The sequence below is a fragment of the Equus caballus genome, chromosome 4, assembly GCF_041296265.1.
Source record: "Equus caballus isolate H_3958 breed thoroughbred chromosome 4, TB-T2T, whole genome shotgun sequence".
In the NCBI taxonomy this organism is placed as follows: Eukaryota; Metazoa; Chordata; class Mammalia; order Perissodactyla; family Equidae; genus Equus; species Equus caballus.
Window position 1 is genome coordinate 52386135 of NC_091687.1, and position 22613 is coordinate 52408747.

The 22613-nt window shown below is 33.5% G+C and overlaps 1 protein-coding gene across 1 annotated transcript in view; it reads right to left on the minus strand.

Annotated features, from left to right (window-relative positions):
* Window positions 1–349: 349 nt before the first annotated feature.
* The window catches only part of MEOX2 (mesenchyme homeobox 2), a 63355-nt gene continuing 41091 nt past the window's right edge, over window positions 350–22613 (minus strand). Inside the window, exons 2-3 of the mRNA XM_001915730.5 lie at window positions 15940–16112; window positions 350–1756 (exon numbers count right to left, since the gene is read on the minus strand). Of these exons, the coding sequence (XP_001915765.2) occupies window positions 1532–1756; window positions 15940–16112 (398 nt within the window). The 3' untranslated portion in view covers window positions 350–1531. The remainder of the gene's footprint in view (window positions 1757–15939; window positions 16113–22613) is intronic.

Consider the following 22613-nt stretch of genomic DNA (forward strand, 5'->3'; position numbering starts at 1 on the left):
TTCATATCTATTACACATAAGTTTAAAAGTGTATGACTGTTTTATCTCATTGTAGTGAATAATATTACTTTTTCTCCTACTTTTATCTTTGACTTCATAAAACACACAAAGAAATCCATTTGGCATATTCTTCAAATCAGAAAAATGGCTTAATATATACCTATCTCATTACTCTTTGATTACCCAAGGATTGATTTTTTTCATAATAAAAATTTTCAGAAATTAAAAAAAAGAAGATGATTCATTAATTATCATCTAGATTTATACAAGTGCAGATGAATTTGGGACTTTCGTAACTGTTTATATTAAATCCTGTAAAATTTAGGAAATCACAATAGGGAGACCAAAATTATTTACAAAGGAACATTTATTAAACACTTTTTTCTTTTTACAAAATACAAAGATTGTTGTTCTGCATGAATACATCATATATAAAAAATAATGTGTTTTCATTGAATTTAATTTGAAGACATTTAGAATTTTATCTTCTACCAACTTCAGGAATCAATTTGGCTTTGCAACTTGTTTAACACCATTGCCCATTGGGGGAAATCTTTCTCTTGTTAATTAAATCATATTCATAACAGCTAACATTTTATAGAAAAAAATCAGACAATGTCTGTCATACAAAGCTCTTTCTGCAAGGTAACTGATTTGCCTATGATCCTAAATTTCTTTCAAGCTATAAGATAGGAAGAATTGAGGAGCTAGTTAAGTTTTATAATAATGTATTAGCAGCAGTTGATAGAAAATGCAACATAAGATTTGTTTTGTCTGTGGTACAAGAATATGTCCTATCAGACTCTAATGTATTTTTCTCTACTTGAACACAAATAAGCATGTGCTGATTGTTTCTGGGATGACAAAACGTATAAAAAGACAAGAAGCTGGTTCTGGTTGTCATCGTGAGTGCCTATTTTCATCAGCTAATATGAATGCATTGCTAAACTTAGTGAAGACAGGAAAATGACTTAAGGATAATATATACAGAGTTAAAATACATTTTTTTTATCCACTTATGAGTGATTTCAGGCACTGTGGCTGTTCAGGATAAAATGTTTCATGGTTTATTCTCGATAGCAATTTAATTGTCAGTGCAAGCAAAAGCAAATACCTGCCCACTGTTATACACATGACCTCGTACATCTGGAATGTTCAAAACAAGTTCATCTTCTGCATCTTCATTTTGGAGGCATCTTGAATAAGAATGTCTCACAGTTTGCTCTTGATAGCAATCTAATTTTCAGTGCAAGCAAAAGCAAACACATACCTGCTCACTGGCATAGACATGACCAACACAGCTGGAATATTCAAAGCAAGTTCACCTTCTCCATCTTCACTGTGGAATTATCTTTAATAAGTGGCACTTAGTGTAAACCCTCTATAAATCATGAAAAACAGACTCCAGAGGCCTGAAATTAATAATATTAAAAATCACTGTCATAGTCATCCCTCTGTGTAAACGATGTTTGAGTAAGGCTTGCCATCACCACATTTCTTTCCTGAGAATGGAGCTGATCCTCTCTGAATATCATAAGTGCGCATGCTCTGAGCTGTGGTCACTGTCATGGCTGTCTTCATTTGCTAGAGAGTCCCCTGTTGGCTGGAGTGTGGCTGCACCGATTCCCGAAAGCTCGGAAGGGAGAAGTGTTCCTTTTTTCACATTCACCAGTTCCTTTTCTCGAGCTGCTGCTCCTTGCTGCCCCCCTTTGACTCTCTTCCACTTCATTCGCCTGTTCTGGAACCAAACTTTCACCTTTAACAAAGAAAAGGAACAAACAAACAAACAAACAAAAGAAAGAAAATTAAATGGACATTTTCCCCCCTTTTTTTGTCAATGAAAAAATAGCTTATCAAAGGCTTATGCAAGGACACTACGAAGGAGTGAATAAGAAAATAATCAACATTAAATTTAATCAGGTCCCATAGTCATGATAATAATTTTTAAACTTTCAGAAGGTGCGTCCAAAGTCTTATATTTCTTATTGTACGACATACAATACAAAAATATAGACGTGAAAGAACTCTATCATTTCGGGTTTCTCAAAGGTGTTTGGCTTCATAAAGCGTTTCTACAAATTAGAGCTAACATTTTAGTAATTGTCTTGGTCGAACATTTTCTCCCCCCAAGTTCTTTGACTTGAAATCTAACTGTCAGTTCTTGAACCAATTTAAAGCACACTCAGGGAGCTGCTCAGGAAGCTGTATCTGAAAGATGATTCTGTGCCACTGAAGTCCACAACTGCATTCACCAAGCTTTATTCAACCATCACACCTCAGAGTGAGTCCGTCTTCTTTGGAACGTTTTATTTTTTTTCTTCCTTTAGTACTTTTATTTTACTTTGCAAAGACACAATTCCAATAATTTCCTAAAAATATGGTCAAGATCAAAAATTTCACTAACAGTTGTTAAATGCTAATACTGAAATTATACATTATATAATTCACATCAGCTCTGTAGAGATGTTTTCCTTCTAAAATCTTAACTGAATTTGCCAAATACATTTAAAGCATATATATGATAAAAAAAATTTACATAAACACACACTAAATGACCATCCATTATCAGAACCAGAACAATATTGGCATCATTTCATCTTCTTGTTTAGGAGGAACTTTCTTTTCCTTTCACATTGCATTTCTATTTCTCATCATTGTATGTTCTTGTTAAGCTAAGTGTTCCTTTTACATTGCAATTCTCTGTTTACCCTCCTCAAAGTTACCAGAAGCCTGAATTTTATGTTTATCATCCCCAAGCCTCTATGTAAAACAAACAAACAAACAGAAACAACAACTTTTTTCGTAACATGTGATCCCAAAAAGTACTGTTTAATTTTGCTTGTCAAAATTTGACTTATTAAAAGGGAATGCTCTTATTTACAGGCTTCTTGCCATATTGACTTGAGGGACTACAATCATTCATTTTTTATGATTGTATACTGTTCTGTTGTGTGAATATACCACAGTTTATCCATTCTCCTGTCCATGGACACTTGAATCACTTTCTTATTTTTTCTTTTATAAATGATGCTGTTATAAACACTCTTTTATTTGTGCTCTGATAAACATCTGATAGAACTTCTCTGTGTATATATCTAAAAGTCACATGAATGGGTCACATAGGTACATGAATGTTCAACTTAACATGATAATACAGAAAAATTATTTTCCAAAGCTGCATCAATTTAACCCCTCACAGTCCAGTAAGAGTTCTTATCAATCCACATCTTTATCAACATTTGGAGTTATCAGTCAATTTTTTTTTAATACAATGACCAGAAATGTTATCTCACCATGTTTTTATTTTGCATTTCCTGATTACTGATGAAGTAAAGCATCTTTAAAATGTTTACAGCCCATTTTTATTTCTTCTTTTGTGAAATGCCTCTACAAATTTGGTTCACATTAAATTCTTTTTAATTAAATTTTATTTTTTAAAATATGTTCTGAATGCTAATTTAATGCTTCGTGGTTATATGGCAGCTACTATATTCTCTCAATTTATAGTGTGTCTATTTTCTTTCCCTAGAGTGTCTTTTGATGATCAGAAACTATAAAATCTAATATATTTAATTTTTCAATTGTTTCTGTTATGACTATCACTTTCATGTCTTCATTAAGAACCTTCTTTCTTCTGAGGCCATTAAGATATTCTTCTACGTCTTCTAAAAGTTTTAAGATTTGCATTTCAAGTTGAAGTGTGTAATCCATGAAGTTTTGATTTTAGCATATAGTGCAAAGAAAAGATCTAAACTTACTTACTTACTTGATTTCATATAGACAACAAGTTGTCCTCAGATAATTTATTAAATAGTCCGCCCTTTTTCCAGTGATCACTATTTCAACTCTATCACACATCAAGTTTCCATATATACCTAGCTTTATTGATGCACTCAATTTTTCTATCCTTGTAAAAAAACCCAGTCTTAATTATTAAAATTTTGTAAATCTTTATATCTGGTAGAGATAGTTCCATTGTATTCTACTCCAGGACTATTTTGAATATTCTCCATCTAATTTTAGAAAAAAGCTCAACTTCCGTAAATGCACAGTGCTAAAGAGAAAGCCAAGAGAAATGTATTAAATTTCCAAAGATGTAATTATTTTAGTGGTCTTCAGATCACAATACTCCATCAAAATTAGTACAGTTTCTTCAGACGTCTGCACCGAAAAAATATTTAAACTAAGACAGTTCTCAATTCTGGATTTTCATTCATTGGTCACTTAGGCCATAATTGAAATCTTGTATCATACATTGACCATACATATATTATTTCATTTCACAATTGAAAAACTAAGAAAAGGTATGTGCCGTTTGTGACAACATGGATGGACCTTGAGGCCATTATGCTGAGCGAAATAAGTCAGACAGAGAAAGACAAATACTGTATGATTTCACCCATATGTGGATCCTAAACAAAGGAACACATAGGTAAGGAGAACAGATTAGTGGTTACCAGTGGGGAAGGTGAACGGGGTAAAGGGGCACATGTGTATGGTGATGAACAAAACTAGACTGTTGGTGGTGAACACGATGCAGTCTATAAAGAAACTGAAATATAGTGATGTGCACGTGCAATTTACATAATGCTGTAAGCCAGTATGACCCCAATAAAATAACTTTAAAAAGTTAAGAAAATTTGGAAAAAGACATTAAAAACCTGCTGATGAGGCTCACTTATTATTATTACTTAATAACCAAATGATCAGTATTTACCTTTTATTACATACCTCCTTAGGAATAGGGAGCCATACTGTAGGTGGTATTTATGCATTATTTTTAATCCTCATAAAATTTTCTAGATCTTTTTAACATTATTCCTATTTCATAGATGAGGAAGTTGAGACTCAAATTTAAGTGACTTGCCCAAGATACACAGACGGGAAAATGTGGTGCCAGGATTTAAACCCAGGGATTGGTTTGGCTCCAGATTGTACTTCTTATTTTTTGTCCCTGTTATATTTCAAACTCCTACTTTTTAAGGATTCAGGATAAAAAAGTAAAGCATATAAAGTATGTGAACTCCATCCATATGATTACTATCATTTAGGTCATTCTCCTACTCGATATAATTAGGTTTGTAAATATGACGCTATTTTCCTATACTATAATTTAGATAATTATGCTACTCAGTTTAATTACCTCTGCAAGTTTGACATTGCATGTTGCATTAGATCTTTTCCACATGAGTTGGGTTCTACTCCTGGCTTCACTTCTGAGTTTCTGTGTGAATTTGAGAAAATTATACTTCTCTTTGCCTCAATTTTCATATTTGTAATATTGGAATAATGAGCCTTTCAAGATTCTCCATAGGGACATTTTCTCCATGGACAATTCCAGATGGAAGAAACACATCATCATCATTGTCACCAAGAGCTGAAACATCAAGTCAAAATAACCTTGGCAGAAAATGGGAGGAATAGATTCCCTAAAATCTACATTTATTTCCTTTTCTAGGAGAAGAGGTAGAGCAGTTCTATAATACCAGTGTAAAATCTGATATGTGCAATTCTAAATGAGAAAAATGTAAAAATATGGTATTGATTTTAGAAATAGTATGGGCTATTTTATGTTGTTTTCTATGTTACCGTGTGAAATTTTGCCATTTCAATTTTTTTTAAACAGACTGATAAAAGACTTCATAGTTTTCAATAGTAGCTGTATATACATACATAAAGATATATACCTATATGCATATATATTTATAATGATAGCATTTGATGAGTTCACAGTAATTCTAATACCTGTATATACTATGTTTTTAAAGGTTAGATTATGCATCACAGTATGAAAAATAAATCTAAAAACGTAATCCCAGATTATAAGTCAATATTGCCATTAGAATAATAACACCACAGTTTTATAAACAAAGAAACTTTAGGGGCTGGCCTCATGGCAGAGTGGTTAAGTTCTTGCCCTCTGCTTCGGTGGCCCAGGGTTTCACCAGTTTGGATCCTGTGTGCTGACATTGCACCGCTCATCAGGTCATGCTGAGGCGGCGTCCCACATAGCAGAGCCAGAGGGACCTACAACTACAGTATGCAACTATGTACTGAGGGGCTTTGAGGAGAAGAAGAAAAAAAGAAAAGAGAGAAGATTGGCAACAGATGTTAGCTCAGGTGCCAATCTTTAGAAAAAAAAAAGAAACTTTATAATCTAGCTTCACTAGTTGGATTGAAAAAAATAGCTTTTGTTTTGTTTTTAAGATAGCTAAAGCACAGTCATTCAAATGGCTGACACTACTTTTTTAAAAATGAATATGTCAATTATTTTGCTTAAAATTTACAAGGGAGTTTCCTATAATAATTTGTATTTATAAACTAAGTAGAGTAAACTTAATCTCACCTTTCCTTGTGAAATTTCCTTAGAATCTCTATTTATTTATTCATTAATATACTTAATATTACTGAAGGTCTAGTGACAGGTACTGTGTTAGATCAAAGATGGGAGAGGTTAGTGTGAAGAATGTACAAATAAGTAAGACATAGCCTCTGCCTTCAAGGCATTCACAATCAAGAAAAGAGAGATATATAAATAACAGTTTACTGGCTGTATATGAAACCTTTGGCATATACCAAGATGCATAAGGATTAGCTTCATATTTTACAGAATATCCTTAAACTGTTTTCTGTTCTAGTTGGTTCATTGCTAATCCCCAATTAAGAGATTCCCGTCAAAGGTCCGTGAGATGGCAGAGAACTCTACCCCTATGCTTAATGTTTTACTATACTATGTTGCCATACAATTATTATAACAAATAATTTTTTCCTCTGGAAATCTCATGCTCTTGCTATTCTTGGCATCCTGTGTGCCTTCTAAATCTTTTGTCCTAGTAACCTAGGATAGTACCCTAGATTCTAGGAAATTGGATCATCAAATATTTTGCATACAATGAAAGCAAATCTGCCCATCCTGGAGCATGATATATAGATTTTGTGAACTTTACTTTGTTTGGGCTTAAATTCAATTTTATTTTCTGCAGTTTGTCTGGGAAGTGCTGGATAGATGAGGGGTTTTTAAATATATATTTCCTTTTCTCAACCTTGGATCTAAGGCAGGATTCTACATAAAGTATGTGTTGTTACATATTACAATTAACAACTTAGATAAAAATAAATCCTTTATCCCGAGAATTTGAGTAATGAAAAAATGGTATTATTCATGAAATTAAGGCAATATGAACCAAACCTTATAGGCTTCTAATATCTACACATGCAGATAATATTTTTCAACAAAATCTTCATAATAGAAAATAACAAATGTATATAGTAGCCTGCTGGATTAGTAGTGAATATTTAAAGTGCTCAGTTACAGATCTTCCTTTTAGAACATCTGCTTATAATGAAATCTCACTTTTAATCCCTTAGTTGACAAAGTATTCAGCATTTGCTTCACCTAGATGATCAAACTACTCTTTAAATAAATAGGAAAAGCTTTTATCCACATTTATTCACTCTTCTTACTGAAGAAAGCAGTCAAGAGAATTTTGCTGTGATTTGTTTGAATAAGTTTGTAATTCAGAATCTAGAAATCACATTTTTGTCTTTAATAAAAATATTGTAAATTAGAATCATTGTTACCAATTGCTAAACATTCATTTTATCTCTTTAATTTCTTTAGTCACTCGTGTTACAGGCTTCTATGTACAAGTCCATAATATTTGTCCATTAAGGTTCACATGAAATATGTATCTGTACTGTCACACAATTTCCTAAGATGGCCGGAGGTAAACAGGTTGACAGAAAGTTGAATCTACATAATGTCATAACTCATATTTGCATAATACATAAATGTCCATCTTTTAAAGAAAACAATCTAACACCAAACATCTGGATGAAAACTGAATATTTCAGTGACAAATCTAGATGTCTCTAAATATCTGGAATTTTTAGATTTAATATTCCAGCTGTTTCTATTTACATCTTGGCACTTGAAATACTGTAGACACTGTCTAACAAATATTTATTCACATCTTTAATATGAAAACATGCAAAGAGTAATCTTATAAATACAATTTTCATATTTAATCACACCTCCTTTGATTAAATTTAGTCATGGCAACTGATCTAGTAAACTCAGTGTAAACAGGCCCTAAAAAACTTACACAAGTAATTCAGTGGCAAAGTCAATAGTTAAATCAAAGAATTAGAACCAAGAATGCTCTATAAGGTAAGGATAAAAAATGGAGAAAAGAAAGCTTCTTTACTCTTCTTGCCTAAATAAATAGATTTATATGTGATTAAGAGAAGGAATCCCTCACCTATTTCCAAGAAGCTCATGGGAGCTACCAGTTGACTCTACTGTTTCTATAGCTATGCAACATAGGGTTGGGAGATGGGTGTCTGTGTGTGCGTGGGTTGGAGGATAAAGGGAGTTAGGACCTATTTCATGACTAAAGACTGAATTCCTGTTTAGAGGACTGCCTCTCACCTTTATCTTCTATTTTAGCACATTTCTCTGCCTCAGTAATTTTCAGTTTTGAATCTTCATTTTTTCTATTTAGAATGCTTGAGAATCAGGCTCACTAATGTAGTCATAAAACATTTATTATTTCACATGTTTTTGAACAAACTGAAGAAACATCAGCTATTGGCGGCCATGGGCAAAAACATGTTGAACAAGAAATAACTCTTTTTTGAGGCAATGAATGGAATTCTCCATAATAAGTTGCAATGTTATGGACACTATTATAAGTCAATTGTATGTATCACATTCTGCTTTCCAAAAATGTGCCCAAAGTAACCATTCACAGGATGAGCTAAATTCTCAGAGGATTAATTCTTTTTAACTTGGCCTTTTAGAAATGTCACAGTCATAGCAAATGCTAACAATGATACCTCTTTCTATCATACCTGATGAATTCAACTCAAATGGACTATTTCATTAATATTAATTTACAGTGAAAATTGACCACACAACATTAAAAATAGATATACACCTTTCAGTTATTTTAAGTGAAATAATGTTTACCTAAGTGTATCATGAATAAATGACTTCAGCAAATCTGAGTGGAAATATCAAAACTGAATTAGTCATTTTTCTACTTTATTGTTTTATAAAATTCCTGATTAGCAATTCCTGAATACATGAAATTTGTGTATTCAGAACCACTATTGCTACTTATCTTGTTTAAACTATTAAATCAAATGGAATGGTGGCCTTTGTTTTCAACATCTTGCCTAATCTCTGGGATGATGTTTAACAATAATTAGCAACATATCATGATCAGTATACACCATTTTGACAGCCTCTTCTAGCAGTGTCTAATTAAGTGAAACCTATCAAATATAAATATTTGGTTGAAACATAGGAGCTCACTATTTTTATATGTACAGTAGAATATTGGCAACTTTCTATGATCCAACTTAATTAAATTAATATTCTGATTATTTCTAGACAACTTTCAGTTTAATATCACAGTATAAGTGAGCCTTGACTACACTGGTCATTTCATTTATTAGATTTAGTGACTATCTCCTTAGATCCAAGATTATTGTAAGAATTTACAATGCTAATTACTATTGTCATATAAATATACACTGACCACAAAAAAGTAGTCAATAATTTCAATAACTGGGAAAAGTTCAAATTTTTTTTAAGAAACTAGAAGTGATTTTAGAAATTAGAAGCGATGAGGACATTTTAAGTTAAAAATCTATTCTAAGCTGAATGCATCTCTAAAGTTTTCATGAGAAGTCATGGAAATAAGGAGAACAACTGGTGGAAAGCCTTTTATAGCCAAATCCTCTAGAAATTGTTCTCTTAGGCCTGTGTTTATTATTTTAAAGCTGTCATGGAACATACATATATACTGCTCCATATACATATGTAGATAATAGAACATCTCTTTAAAATGGAAGATGCAAACATGAAACCTGTACTGGCTCCTCAAAATTTCCAGAAGCTCCTTAGTTTTAGAAACTTTTTTTAATTACACACAAAAAAAATCACATGTATGCCAGGATAATGTGTAAAAGGAGTAATCTTTCATAGCAGAAAATTCTTTCTTTAACATTACACTTTAAACAATGATCCTGTGATTCGATGCATGGTATATTTCAGAATGTTATGGTTGACTAAATATAAAGTAATATATTTATTTCATTACCGAGAAAATTAGGAAATAAAACGTGGCAAATTCTGAGACTAATGGGAAGAATTATCTTTACCTGTTCATTATATCAGTTTGATGAATGCTTAGAGCAAGAATCTGTAGAGCAAATTTCAATAAAGTTTCTAAAATAAAGGCTCATTTTACATGTGCATATTTTTACATATATACATACATATACACAGACATATATATGTAGTAATATGTATACTAGGTAGAGAAATATTTGTATATCTCTATCTCTTTCTATTTGTCTATCTATTCATCTATCTGACAGCATTTTTAAAAAATAAATTCTTTATATATTCTCTAGGCCATTTCAATAAGGGTAGGGCCTTTTTTTCCTGAAGTTGTTTTTTCTATATCATTTCATACTTGGATATTTACATTTGTAAATAACTAGAGATCAACTGCTTATTTCCCAGTCTTCTACTTTATACAGGTAATATTTCTGAAAATTGATTTAGGAAACGGTTGAATCATTGACCTGCTCTTTATAGATCTTGCCTTATTATTGATCTTAAACTATTTTTCTCATATCATAACTTGTTTTGTGGAACTTAAGGCAGTTCTGAATCTGGCTTTTAGATCTCACCACACATTGTTGATATGCATTTCTTTTTAAAAAACAGCATTACCCAGAAAATACCTCTTTTTGTTTCAAACTAAGATTCAGCCCTATATTCCGCCATCAACTCTTCCACCTTCTGCTACACCCATTTTTCCAGCTGGAGTCAAATCATGTTTAATCCTTCAAAATAGCAGGCACATCATGATTTAAGCAAAAAAAAACCCATCTTACTGTTACTCTAGGTGACTGCTAAATACTACTCTAAAGAAATGAGGAAATATTCAAAATCACTGGCTACGTAGGTAGTCTTGGATTACCTTGAATACACAGTGTCTGGTCATGGAGACATAATTTACTGGCTAAATAACTAAAAGTATTCATTTAAATTTGTAGAAATAAATCTTCAAAGTGGAGGGGCCGTGTAAAATGTTGAGCAAAAGACAAAACCACTGTTTATTTGGCACATAAAAAATTCTCCCTCTTAGTCATCCAAAAAATGGATGCCTATTTTGAAAATAGTTGGCATTGAGCCATTTAATGATTTATGAGTAACAAACAAAACATAATCCCTCTCATTTCCACTAAAGCAATATGATCCAACTAGGTGGGATTTTCCATTTATCTTGGCAGAGGTATCATGAATTCGGTCTGTTTATTCCGGCAGTCTCAGCTTACAAATCTGCAACATTGCACTTCTGATTATCTCTGTGAAATGATTTTGTGAAATGGAAGGATCTACCATTCTTTTTATATCTGGCAGCCTTAACTCTATAAAAATGTCCATTTTGTCACTCCTTTTATAGTTTCATGCAGCTGCCTTCTCTCTTCTTCCCACTGTGAGATATTAAAAATTTGGCAAGAGCCTTCTCCAAGAGTATCTGGATGGAAGAAAAAACCAGAATAAGCTTGTCAAACTTAAAAATGCTTTGGGATAGGAGGGTCTTTAGACTGACTGGCTCTTCAAAATAGTCCAAGTAGCCCTGCCGACTGCAGATTATTAGCTGTTGATTGAGAAGGGTATGGGAGAACATGTTGTAAACTGGAAGCTGTAAATTAGAGGCTGGAAGATTACTGAAGTGGTAACTGTTCTCCAAAGTCTGACTTCTTTGTGAGACTTCAGAATTATTCTTCAGGTAGGGAATTGAAAATTTGAGTCCTGAGTGATATTTAAGAATTGAAAATATCTTACTTTTTTTTAAAAGGAAACCTAATCATTACTGCAAATCTTTATAACCACATATATGTGGCCCCTGATAAAATGTGTGGCAGATATATTGATTGGTGATATAAGCAAGGTAGAAGTATCTACAAATAACACATCAGTTATACATATGCATATTTTATAGACAATAATATAAAATTTCTCGATAAAAGTATATCTAAAGACTACTTCTGATTATAAAGTAAGTTTTCATTTAGGAGTCAGTTATTTCTATAAAACAATTCTACTATAGGTTAAAATTACTTAATATTTCTTGCTTTTTCCTTTTACATTATATACATGTGAGTTCTGTCTCTGTATTTGAGTCTTGAAAGGCTATTAAAAAGTCAAGAAAAAATATTCTAGGAGATTCAAAATTCTATTAAAGTTAAGGAAAACATTGTACAATATGAAGTCAGATATAATATTCTTTGGTGAATACAATTAGGTTACTTTACTAAATCTCACATTATTTTAAAGTTCAGAAAAGGTAAGTCTTCCAGAATAGAAATGAAAAAAGTGCATATCTGTAATTATAACATTTTACATGCGGCAATACTATAAAAGAATGTTATTTAATAATTTATATGGTCAAGATATAGATTACATAGATAAATATGTATGGCATTAATGCAAAATCAAAGTAATGAATAGCTATATTCCCAATTAAAAGAAGATGAATGAAAAGGGTTCAGTTTATAACTCTATGTTTACAACTTTAAAAGCCCAACCTTGAGTAAATAAACTGAAACTATCTCACTGGGACAAGAGCCCTGGCATCTTGGGGGAACATGTTTTCAGATCTTTAACAGTAGCCAATTGATGACTGACAGCATACAACATCTTTCTGGTAAATTTAGCATTGCAAAATTCAACCCAGAAAACGTGAATAAAGCCTTCAGATTCTTAATTTAAGATACTGGATGTGCAAAGAAGTCTAAGAATAAGATGAACATTTGGCATAACCAGGAACATTGTCCCATATAATCCTGTCATTCCTCTCTTGTGACATTCAACACTCATCACAATCGTTAATACTTATTCAACTTTTGCCTCTTTCATGAGTTCTAGCAGAGACTTGTCTAGCTTATCTTAACAATATTTTATTTCTAGCATCTAGCCTAACAAATATTTGTGTTACAAAAGAATTAATTCACCATGCCCTGCATAGCAAAGATTTTTCCCCCTGGGTAATAGTTATGTTTTATAGTTTATGCTAAAAATTCTTTCACATCTATTATGATATATAAACCTGAGTAGAAGAAAGAGAAGTTAGTTTTACTTTCCATTTTGTGCCTTGGTGAGATTGTTACTTGTCTAAGAATACACAATTCCAAATGGCAAATCTAAAATTTTTGTCCAGATATTTCTCATATCAATTCATTTTTTTCCAACTAACACATAGTGGCCCTCTAAAGACTTAGTTTTGATTGAGGATTTAGATTCCATATGCATGCATCTCTTTTTCATATAAACTAGCAAAATTGCAAATAGAGATTTATAGGATAAAAAAAAAAGTCTTCTGCACAATACCAAACTTTTAATTCTTTGTAAACCTAATTATCTCTCAAGTTTTTTTCATTATTTTTTCCCCTATAAGTCTATAGTTAGCTTGTTTCAGTAATGGCCTCCAACAAAATTTGCCTTCCTTCCATGTATCCACTCCCTTAGGTGGGTCCCTCCTACATTGACACTGATCTTGATCATATGACTTGCTTTAAACAATGGGACATTAATAAATATGATGTAAGCAGAGGCTTTGAAAGCCCTTCTATGTTTGAGTTTTTCCTCTAAATACTTCTGGGAATGCTTCTACCACCAGTTGAAGAATCCCAGAAAGCCTTTTAGAGGAGGAAACCACACACAACAGAGACAAGCTGTCCCAGCTGAGGCTGCCAAGAGCAAACAGTTCTTAGTCACCCACCAGCTGACTACAGCTCTATGAGAGATCCAGGAAAGGCCAGCAGTAGAGCTGTCCAGTTGAGCCCTATCAAAATCTCTGACCCACAAAATTGTGAGCAAATTCAAAGTTGCTTATTGTTTGATGTCATTAAGATTTTTGAGTGGTTTGTTATACAGCAAAAGCTAACTGATACAAAATTGAAAAGGGATATTTTTTAAAAACAAAGATTAAAATTGTGTGTGTGTATATATATATACAATACTTTCATAGAATTCTTTCCAAAGAATGGCAAGTCAGGAAAAAAGAAATATCCAAAATACCTTCAAAATTCCCAAACCAAACTTACAGAATTGCTTCTAAAAAGAAATTATTTGTAGCCAAAAGTAAAACTTCTGCTCTATGATCAGATAATGACAGATAATCACAGGCCATCCCCAGAATAGCAAACACAGAATCTTGACGTTTCTATTGACTAAGAGCACAGTACTGCATCCCATTATTTCTGGAGATTGGAAGCAAACTCTAGTTTCTTATCTCCTTGATGTGTCATATAAAACACGGTTGCATTTCCTAGAATTCACTATATCTACATAAGGACAGTAATGTGTAATTCCTCTCCTCCTGTCTTTTTTTTTCCCTGCTCCCAGTTAAAAAAAATAAAAATAAAACAGATGTCTGATGACGTAGGTATTGGATCCTGCTTTCCAGCATGCCAAATGTTGTACACTTATGGAGGAAACTTTGTGCGTGAAGTTCAAGGGAAGGAAAATGTGCTCCATAACTTAGGTACTAGTCATAATATTTAATAAAATATAAACTGCCAATAATAATGCCACATAAAAGTGTTCCTACATATATTTCCACTACCCAGAAATATCCTACCAAAAGCTGAAATGTAGAAATTAACAGAAGGAAATCAGATGATTTAAGAAATTGAGTAAAATAACTTGCTCTCCTAAGATAGTATTCATTTGTCCACACCCCGTTGCTAGTTCTTTGGTTCCAGTGGGATCCCTGGAGGAGATGCATACAGTGAAAGAGGAAATGAGACTCTAGCCCTAAGAGTGCCAATCATAACTGCACTGTCCATAAAGATGTTTGCATTTGCCTTTCAGGAATGTTTTCCTAAAGATTAGCAACTATTAACCATCAGTAGGCTAGATTCTTCCAGGGCAAATCAGAATCCATACAAAGAGAGCACTGGGAACTCTATTGGAGCAAATTACCTGCCATTCAGATAAAATCAAAGGACCTAAAAAGTAATTAATTTAAAAATATTATTTAGATCTTGTTAGCTGGGGTCCACAGATCACTAATGATTTCAAAGTGTTCTCTAAATGAGTAGGTACTAGAATTTTGAATTTCTGAGACCAATACAATTTCAAAAATATTTGGGGTAATGGAGTAGAAATATTTACCAATGATCTATGTGCTCTTGCTCCCATCATTTACCAGCCCCTTTGACCTTAAGTGGCACCATTGACTATTTCCGGACATTAGAGTGTAAATGGAAGCCACACGGGTCATTTCCAGGTGAAAACATTTAAAGGTCAATGCATGAACCTCCAACTCTTTCTTACCTCCTGTGGTTACCAAGGACACCACATGTCAAGATGGCAGAAAGCCATACTGGGTCTATGAGTGATTATTTGGAATGTTGGATTTGTAAAGTTAATATGGAGAGTGAGCAAATAATAAACTTTTTTTGCTATGTCATTGAGGTTTGGGGGTTAATGTGTTACTGCAACATAACAAACCCTATCCTAAGCAATAGAGGAAACTAACCTGGGATTACCAACTTTTTATTATGCCAAATAAGGACATTTTAAAATATAAGCAAATAAAATTCCTCACCATATGTCACTATTATCTAAAAGAAATAATATTTTAAAACCAAAGACAATATAGGAAGGCCACAATCACAGAATAAAGGATGATTCCTGAAACTGAATAAATATAATTTTCTTTAAAACATCGCTATCTTATCTTTAATTTTGTCATTTTGCTAAGCAAAAACTTCATCATGGAATAGAACACCTGTCTTCCAAATGGTATTTAACAAGCACAGATCTAGATATTTCAAATATGGCGAGAAAAGATTGTTGACCCAAAGCAAATAAAAATATTGTACCATGACAATGTCCAACTTTACCTGTCTTTCAGTGAGATCCAAGTTCACTGCTATCTCATATCGCCTCAGTCTGGTCAGATAATTATGATGGGCAAATTCTGCTTCAAGTTCTCTGATTTGCTCTTTGGTAAAAGCTGTCCTTTCCTTCCTGGGTTTGCTATTTACTTCTGACTTGTAATTTCCTTCCTGGGAGTCTGAAAAAAAAGGTAAGAGAGAATTAGATTTAGTTCATTCATTCAAACAGTGTTCAATCATATCATTCATAAGAGAAGCATTTTTAGAGTACTTTTTCAGGTACTGTGTTAGACATAGGAAAATAGAGACAAAAGACAGTAAGACTGATCTCACCCCAACAGAGTGAGATACGTTTCTTACTTTTTCAATCTGCTCCCCAGTGACTTACAGCTAATTAGGGAAGTTTCTAGTTTTCTTCTTTCAAAATATTAACAAAAAATTAAACTGCTGTTAATATGCTATAATAAGAAGAAACCAAAGCCTCTCTAGAAAACAATTTTAAATACAAAATTTGGTCTAATAAATTGTTTAACATATATACTTGAGGTCTAAGTATAATTAAACAGAGTGATCCTAAAACATAGTGGTGACTCAGTATATGAATATTGGAGCAACTCAAAAGTTTAGCAACTGGACCATAAAATTCAGTTCAAACTCAGAGTAAGCGTACGTAAGAGTGTGTGTGGATTTATCGGCCTTTTAATTTCTATTTAAGTTCAGTCTGCTTGAGGTCAATAGCAATGATCTTCTTTTATTTCGTGTAATATTTAGTCCAATGTGGAATCTATAAATGAAATCATGTTCATATAACTCAAAATAGGAACAGAATTTTCAAATGTTTTTTTCATTATATGAAACATAAGATGCACAAAACCTAACCTTAGCTATCCAAACACCAAATCTCATAATGCCATGTAGAAATAATAATTTAAAGCTTATCATTCCATCTTTCTTCCTAAGGGTTCAAGCCATAATTAACATATAGTATTTCATTTATCCTCATAATATCCGTGAGATGTAGGTTAGAAGATATTCTTAACATACTGAAGAAGAGAATGTGTGTCTATAACGTAAAAAAAAATCCCACATAAATCAAGTAACAGGTTATCTTACCAGCTCAAGTAATTCTTGACAAATTTATCCTCAGTGAAATATCAACATAATCAAGATAAAGTGACGTGTTTGTGCTCTCTTGAAAATTATTTGTTTCCTAGTTATTTTTCTGCATGTACACACAAATAGTGATGTCTTTATCCCATGGGAGGATAAGGAACTCTTCTATGAGCCCAAATGAGAGAAGTGATATAGGAAAAATAATGGTTAATCAAAGGTTACAAAGAGTGACATTTTAATTTTTTAACTGACAAATGTAATATGGTACGGCTCTTTAAGGATTTTTAGGGAACATTTGTTTCTTTATCCAATGATGTTTAAATATACTGTGTACAAAAAAAATGATTTTTGTGTTTTTTGGTGTTCTTTCCCTTTTTGTCTGGCTGAGGGAAGTCTAACTGAAGTCAAGAGGGCCCTGCATAATGGAAATCTACTAGACAAGGTGCTCTAACGTAAACAATTTTGTTTTGACCCTTACCAGAATCTAAGCTGGCCAGATGTAAAGTTTTCTAGGTCTAGTAGCAGCAGCAGCAATAGGTTTGCATCAAAATTTTGGCACACTGGCCATTACTTTTCCTCTGAGGAATCACAGAGTATGTTTCACTGACTGGTGCCCTGGCAATGTTAGAAATTCTTCAGAATTCACTGACCACGTTTCTGGGCTTGTCACTTGCCCCTGTGTTGACCGGCTCCCCATGCTGGCAGGGTAGACAGGGCTTTATCCAGTGCAAAAGGTGGTTTGCTATATGTCACAAACAGGCTTTCTGTACTTGATAGTAAGCCACTGGGACCAGATGAGTTAGGTAATAGATGATGTGTGAGCTCTCAGGTAGGCGGTGTTAACACAATGCTGACTTCCCTGGCTCTAAGTGGAACCTGCAGTCCATCATCCACTTTTTTTAGTTACAGATTTGCCAACCTCCACGTCTTTGGAGCATTTAGGTATTCTAGTATTGTGTGAGCAAAACTTGCCGATGATTGATTTTGTTTTTTAGTTTAACTTTTCCATTGGCTGTTTTGGCAGACTGCAAACTCAGACACAGCCCAGAATATTCAGATAAGTCCCTCTCACAAGGATCTATGTTCTCACGTGAATCAAAAGTATTTTGGCCAATTTGGAGCCATGCTCAGTCTAAAATCTGTGGCTGATTATTCTTTATGTGAGGACAATGCTCTTTTCCCTTCAGTAAAGCAACTCTGGAAACTGAGAGCAAAGCCAGAGCATTTTTTCTCATGAGCAATTCAATTTGAATGATTCATGGTTAACACATTCACTTATATAAGCATGAATGAACAAAATCACATTGAGGAAAGCCTATTAAGTTGTTTTTATTTTTGAAACTGATTTCCTTTAACTTTTGTGGTATTCAAAGGTATCTCAAAAGTACCACAAACACACACACAAACAAACACATAAAATTTGGGCCAATGCTTCAAAGAATGATCATATGCAGTGGTTGATATACATGCCCATTGTAACTAGAAATATACAACAGGAGGTTTACATATCCAGTGACTGAATTTAAACAAAAGTCTGGCTATAATTCAACATTTAAATCCAAAAGCAACTTATTGAATGTCTGAATTCCAAAGGAAAATAGCTCACAAAGTGAAATCCAGTGACTAAAATGATGTGAACTGTGCACACTTACATTTACAATAATTACCAATGGAATAGTTATATTGTAATTAACATGACAAAGAGTACGTGTGTTCTCTTGACTTCATCACCTAGGAGAGAGAACGTCAATGCAGTTGAGGTAGCACCAATGTCAGTTAATTCTGGAGACACTTATATCCTTGTCTCTGTAATTCTGTTGTGGTTTTCACTCATGATGCACCACTTTTTTCTCCCTATTTAAAATATACTCCTTGGAATTGTATTTCTGGACTTGTATTTTCTATAATCTTGAATTTTTAATTTCTTTTTAATACACTTTCCAAAGGCCATCATTTGCTGGCCCTGAGACCTCTGTTACTATCACCTTACCAGCTTTTCTTTAGTAGAAAATGGGTGGGAGCCTTGGACAAGGCTTTTGGCAAATTAAACATCAGCTTCCATCTGTTTCCCAGCTGTTTCAACTGAGGCAAAACTCCCATATCCTATGCCAAATGGTAGGTGTTGAGGGGGGAATCTGGAAACTGCCTTCCTTTCTTCTCTACAACCACAAACAAAATGCCACCATCTGTACAGTATATTCCAATGTGAAATATTACAATTGTTGTTTCTCGTCTCGGATACTTTAATGCACATGTGGGTGCACTCCCTCGCCGCTTGGAGGAAATGTTGACTTATGTGTTCAGGTAGAGTTGGCAGTCCCAGTTCCCTAACCTTTTGCTCCCTGGGACTATGCTAATGGAAGAAGTCTGCAATACTTCCGTGGAGGATAAAAATTGCCCTCCAAGGATCATTTCTGTCTAGCATTTAGAACTTCTCCACATGTGACTTTTTATTTCCCTTAGTGCAAGAGGATGCCAAAAGATAATAATGTTTTATTGAAGACAAGTAATGTGAGGGCTTGGTCTGTTCACTAGTGGCACAAAATGCTTTTTAGCAAAAGAGAAATATTAAAGTATGATTGAGTGTATTTTTGGCTACTCTGGGTAAACTTATTAACTTGTTTAAATGAAGAACATAATTTACCTATGTCCGTAAAATATCAAAATGTAGAAGAATGTCTCTACAGCTTAGACTAAAATGAATACTTATTTCATATTCTGAAGAAAGAATGAATAATACTAACCTAAAGTCTATTCAGACCTTTGCAACTTTTGTAAGCTATTCAAAATGACAGATATTCTGTCATTAACAAAGCCGGACAAATAATAGGTATAGGAAACTAATAATTATCTTTACATAGGCATAGGGATTGTGGATGTAGGCAGGGAAATTTATAGAATAATCCCATTGATGCTAGTAATTTTCACATTTAAACAGGAAATTGCCTTCCTTCTAGGGAATTTATCCAACTTGCTACTCTGGCTTCTTAATGAGTGGGCATTTCAGCCTCTCCAGATATTTTTTCAGAGTAAACAACCTTCCCCAGGGGTTCTGAAATCCTTTCTCTGATTTACTCTCCATGTTTGAGAACCACAGCCATAGTGAGCTATTATAACTGATGAATGTGTCTATTATACATTCAGGTGTGTAAGGGGGAAATAAGATTGAAAATCATTATGCTAAATCTAGAATAGAAATTAGCATTCAAAACATCCACTATTTCTTGTACCTTTGACGTAAAAAAAAGTATAGCTATGATAATAGTTTCTCTTTACTTATAAAGCAAACCTGAATTTCAAAGACCAAAAGAACAAAAAGGAATTTCCATTTTTCAGTAATAGTTTAGTAATAGTAATAGTAACGGTAATGGTAATGGTAATAGTTGTATTCAGCCTGAAAAAGTCATTCTATGGGCTGGACCAGTGATTGTCAATTGGTGGATGTACTCTTTCATCATCCAGCCTCCCTGCTCACTGCCTCCTTGATTATTTACAGGATTGTCTAAGATGCTTTGAGGGATGAAATGAGTCAGATAAATCCCAATCTAGTGAAATTGAAGATATATTTATTTTTATTATATTTGTGTAACTAATTGTATGTTTTGAACAAATAATTTATAGAGGATATCCTATTTATTTCAGTTAGGTTCTTACTTTACGAGCTATATTGAAAGATTAACTGTATATAGTTAAAAATTTTACATAATAAAATAATTACTATTATGTAATAGTAAATTTTAGTTTAAAGATTTGACTTTTCCCAATACCTTTGGGCTTATTCTTACACAAATAATTCTCTCTCTCTCTCTCTCTTTTTTAGATTAGCCCTGAGCTAACATCTGTGCCAATCTTCCTCCACTTTATATGTGGGTTGCCGCTACAGCATGGCTTGACGAGCGGTGTAGGTCTGCCCAGTATCCAAACCTTCGAACCCCGGCTGCAGAAGCGGAGTGTGCCAAACTTAACCACTATACCACAGAGCTGGCCCCAACAACTAATTCTTAAAGTGAGATCAGTCAAAATTTGGTGCACATGATTGTGTTAGTATTTAGCAATAGCTACTTACATAAGCAAGTATTACAATTGGAAACATTATATAATCATGCTATATGAAGTTATGATATCAAGGAAAGAGTATGAAGATGAGATTTTTTTTTTTTTTTTTTTTTTTTTTGAGGAAGACTAGCCCTGAGCTAACTACTGCCAGTCCTCCTCCCTTTGCCAAGGAAGCCCGGCCCTGAGCTAACATCTGTGCCCATCTTCCTCTAATCTATATGTGGGATGCCTACCACAGCATGGCATGCCAAGCGGTGCCACGTCCGCACCCGGGATCCGAACCGGCGAACCCCAGGCCGCTGAGAAGCGGAACGTGCAAACTCAACCGCTGCGCCACCGGGCCGGCCCCTAAGACGAGATAATTTTTAAAATCTATATATTTTAAGGTTGCATTTTAGAATGAGAGAGAGAGAGCTCATAATAGTACAGATTGTTCTTAAATTGGTACCAATACAATAACTTAGTGTGAATATGATACAAATAATTTGAAAACATATTCCTCAGAATTTACATTAAAATAAAATATTTAGGTCTCTAAAGTCAGGCACAACTTATATGTAGATGTTTCTTCCTCAAAATAGGTAATGACCTTGCCTTGGCATTGCATTACATTCCTGGCATAAACTGGCAAATACTGTAACAAAGTCTTTTTTTCTTTTCTTCCACTCTCCTCTGTAATTTTGAGATGATGGTGGTTATAGGAATTTTAGCCAATTTAAAATAAGTACCCACTCAATAACTCATTCTGATTCCCTACTTTTTGTGCCCATCAACATGTGAATCCAGTTTTACCTTGTAGCCTTTTCTTAGTGGAGTCCCTTTGTTTTTAATAATGAGACTTTAGCAGTTGATTTTGTTTTAATTTCATTACCTTGTCTTTTCTATTATTCATTTACTATGTAGTTCTTTCTGATAGTAAGAAGATGCCAACTTAATGGTTCTTCCTCTTTGACATAAATACAAAGTGAAATATACAAAGAACTAACAAATTTTGATAAAATTAATATCATGATTAATGTACAATTCCAAATATATTTAATAAAACAGTATTTTTGTTAAAAATGTAAAAAGAAGCCAAAGACATACAAAATAAAACTACAATGCAACTTACCTGAGTCAAATTTAACATAGATTTAGTTCTTCTCACTGACAAGTTCAACATATTTAACACACACAAAAAAATAGCACATGTCTTCTGGGTAAATGTAAACTTCTTCAATCTTGCCACACACTTCTAAGCTTAGAAACTGGTTACAGATACCCAGGATTGACTTTATGCCTCTTGCCATATCCCAGAGAGAAAACATAAACTGCAGAATTATTATGATCATCTGTCTAGCAAAACAAGGCATAGGTGCATGCTTGGATGGCGCCCGATAGCGAAGGACATCATAAGGATCACCATTTGCACCTCCAATGGGACTAAGAACCTCTAGTGAAGAGTTTTTGACATATAGCATTCCATTCCATTTTCCCTCATCATATTAGTTTAAAGAGTGGCCCCCTCCTCT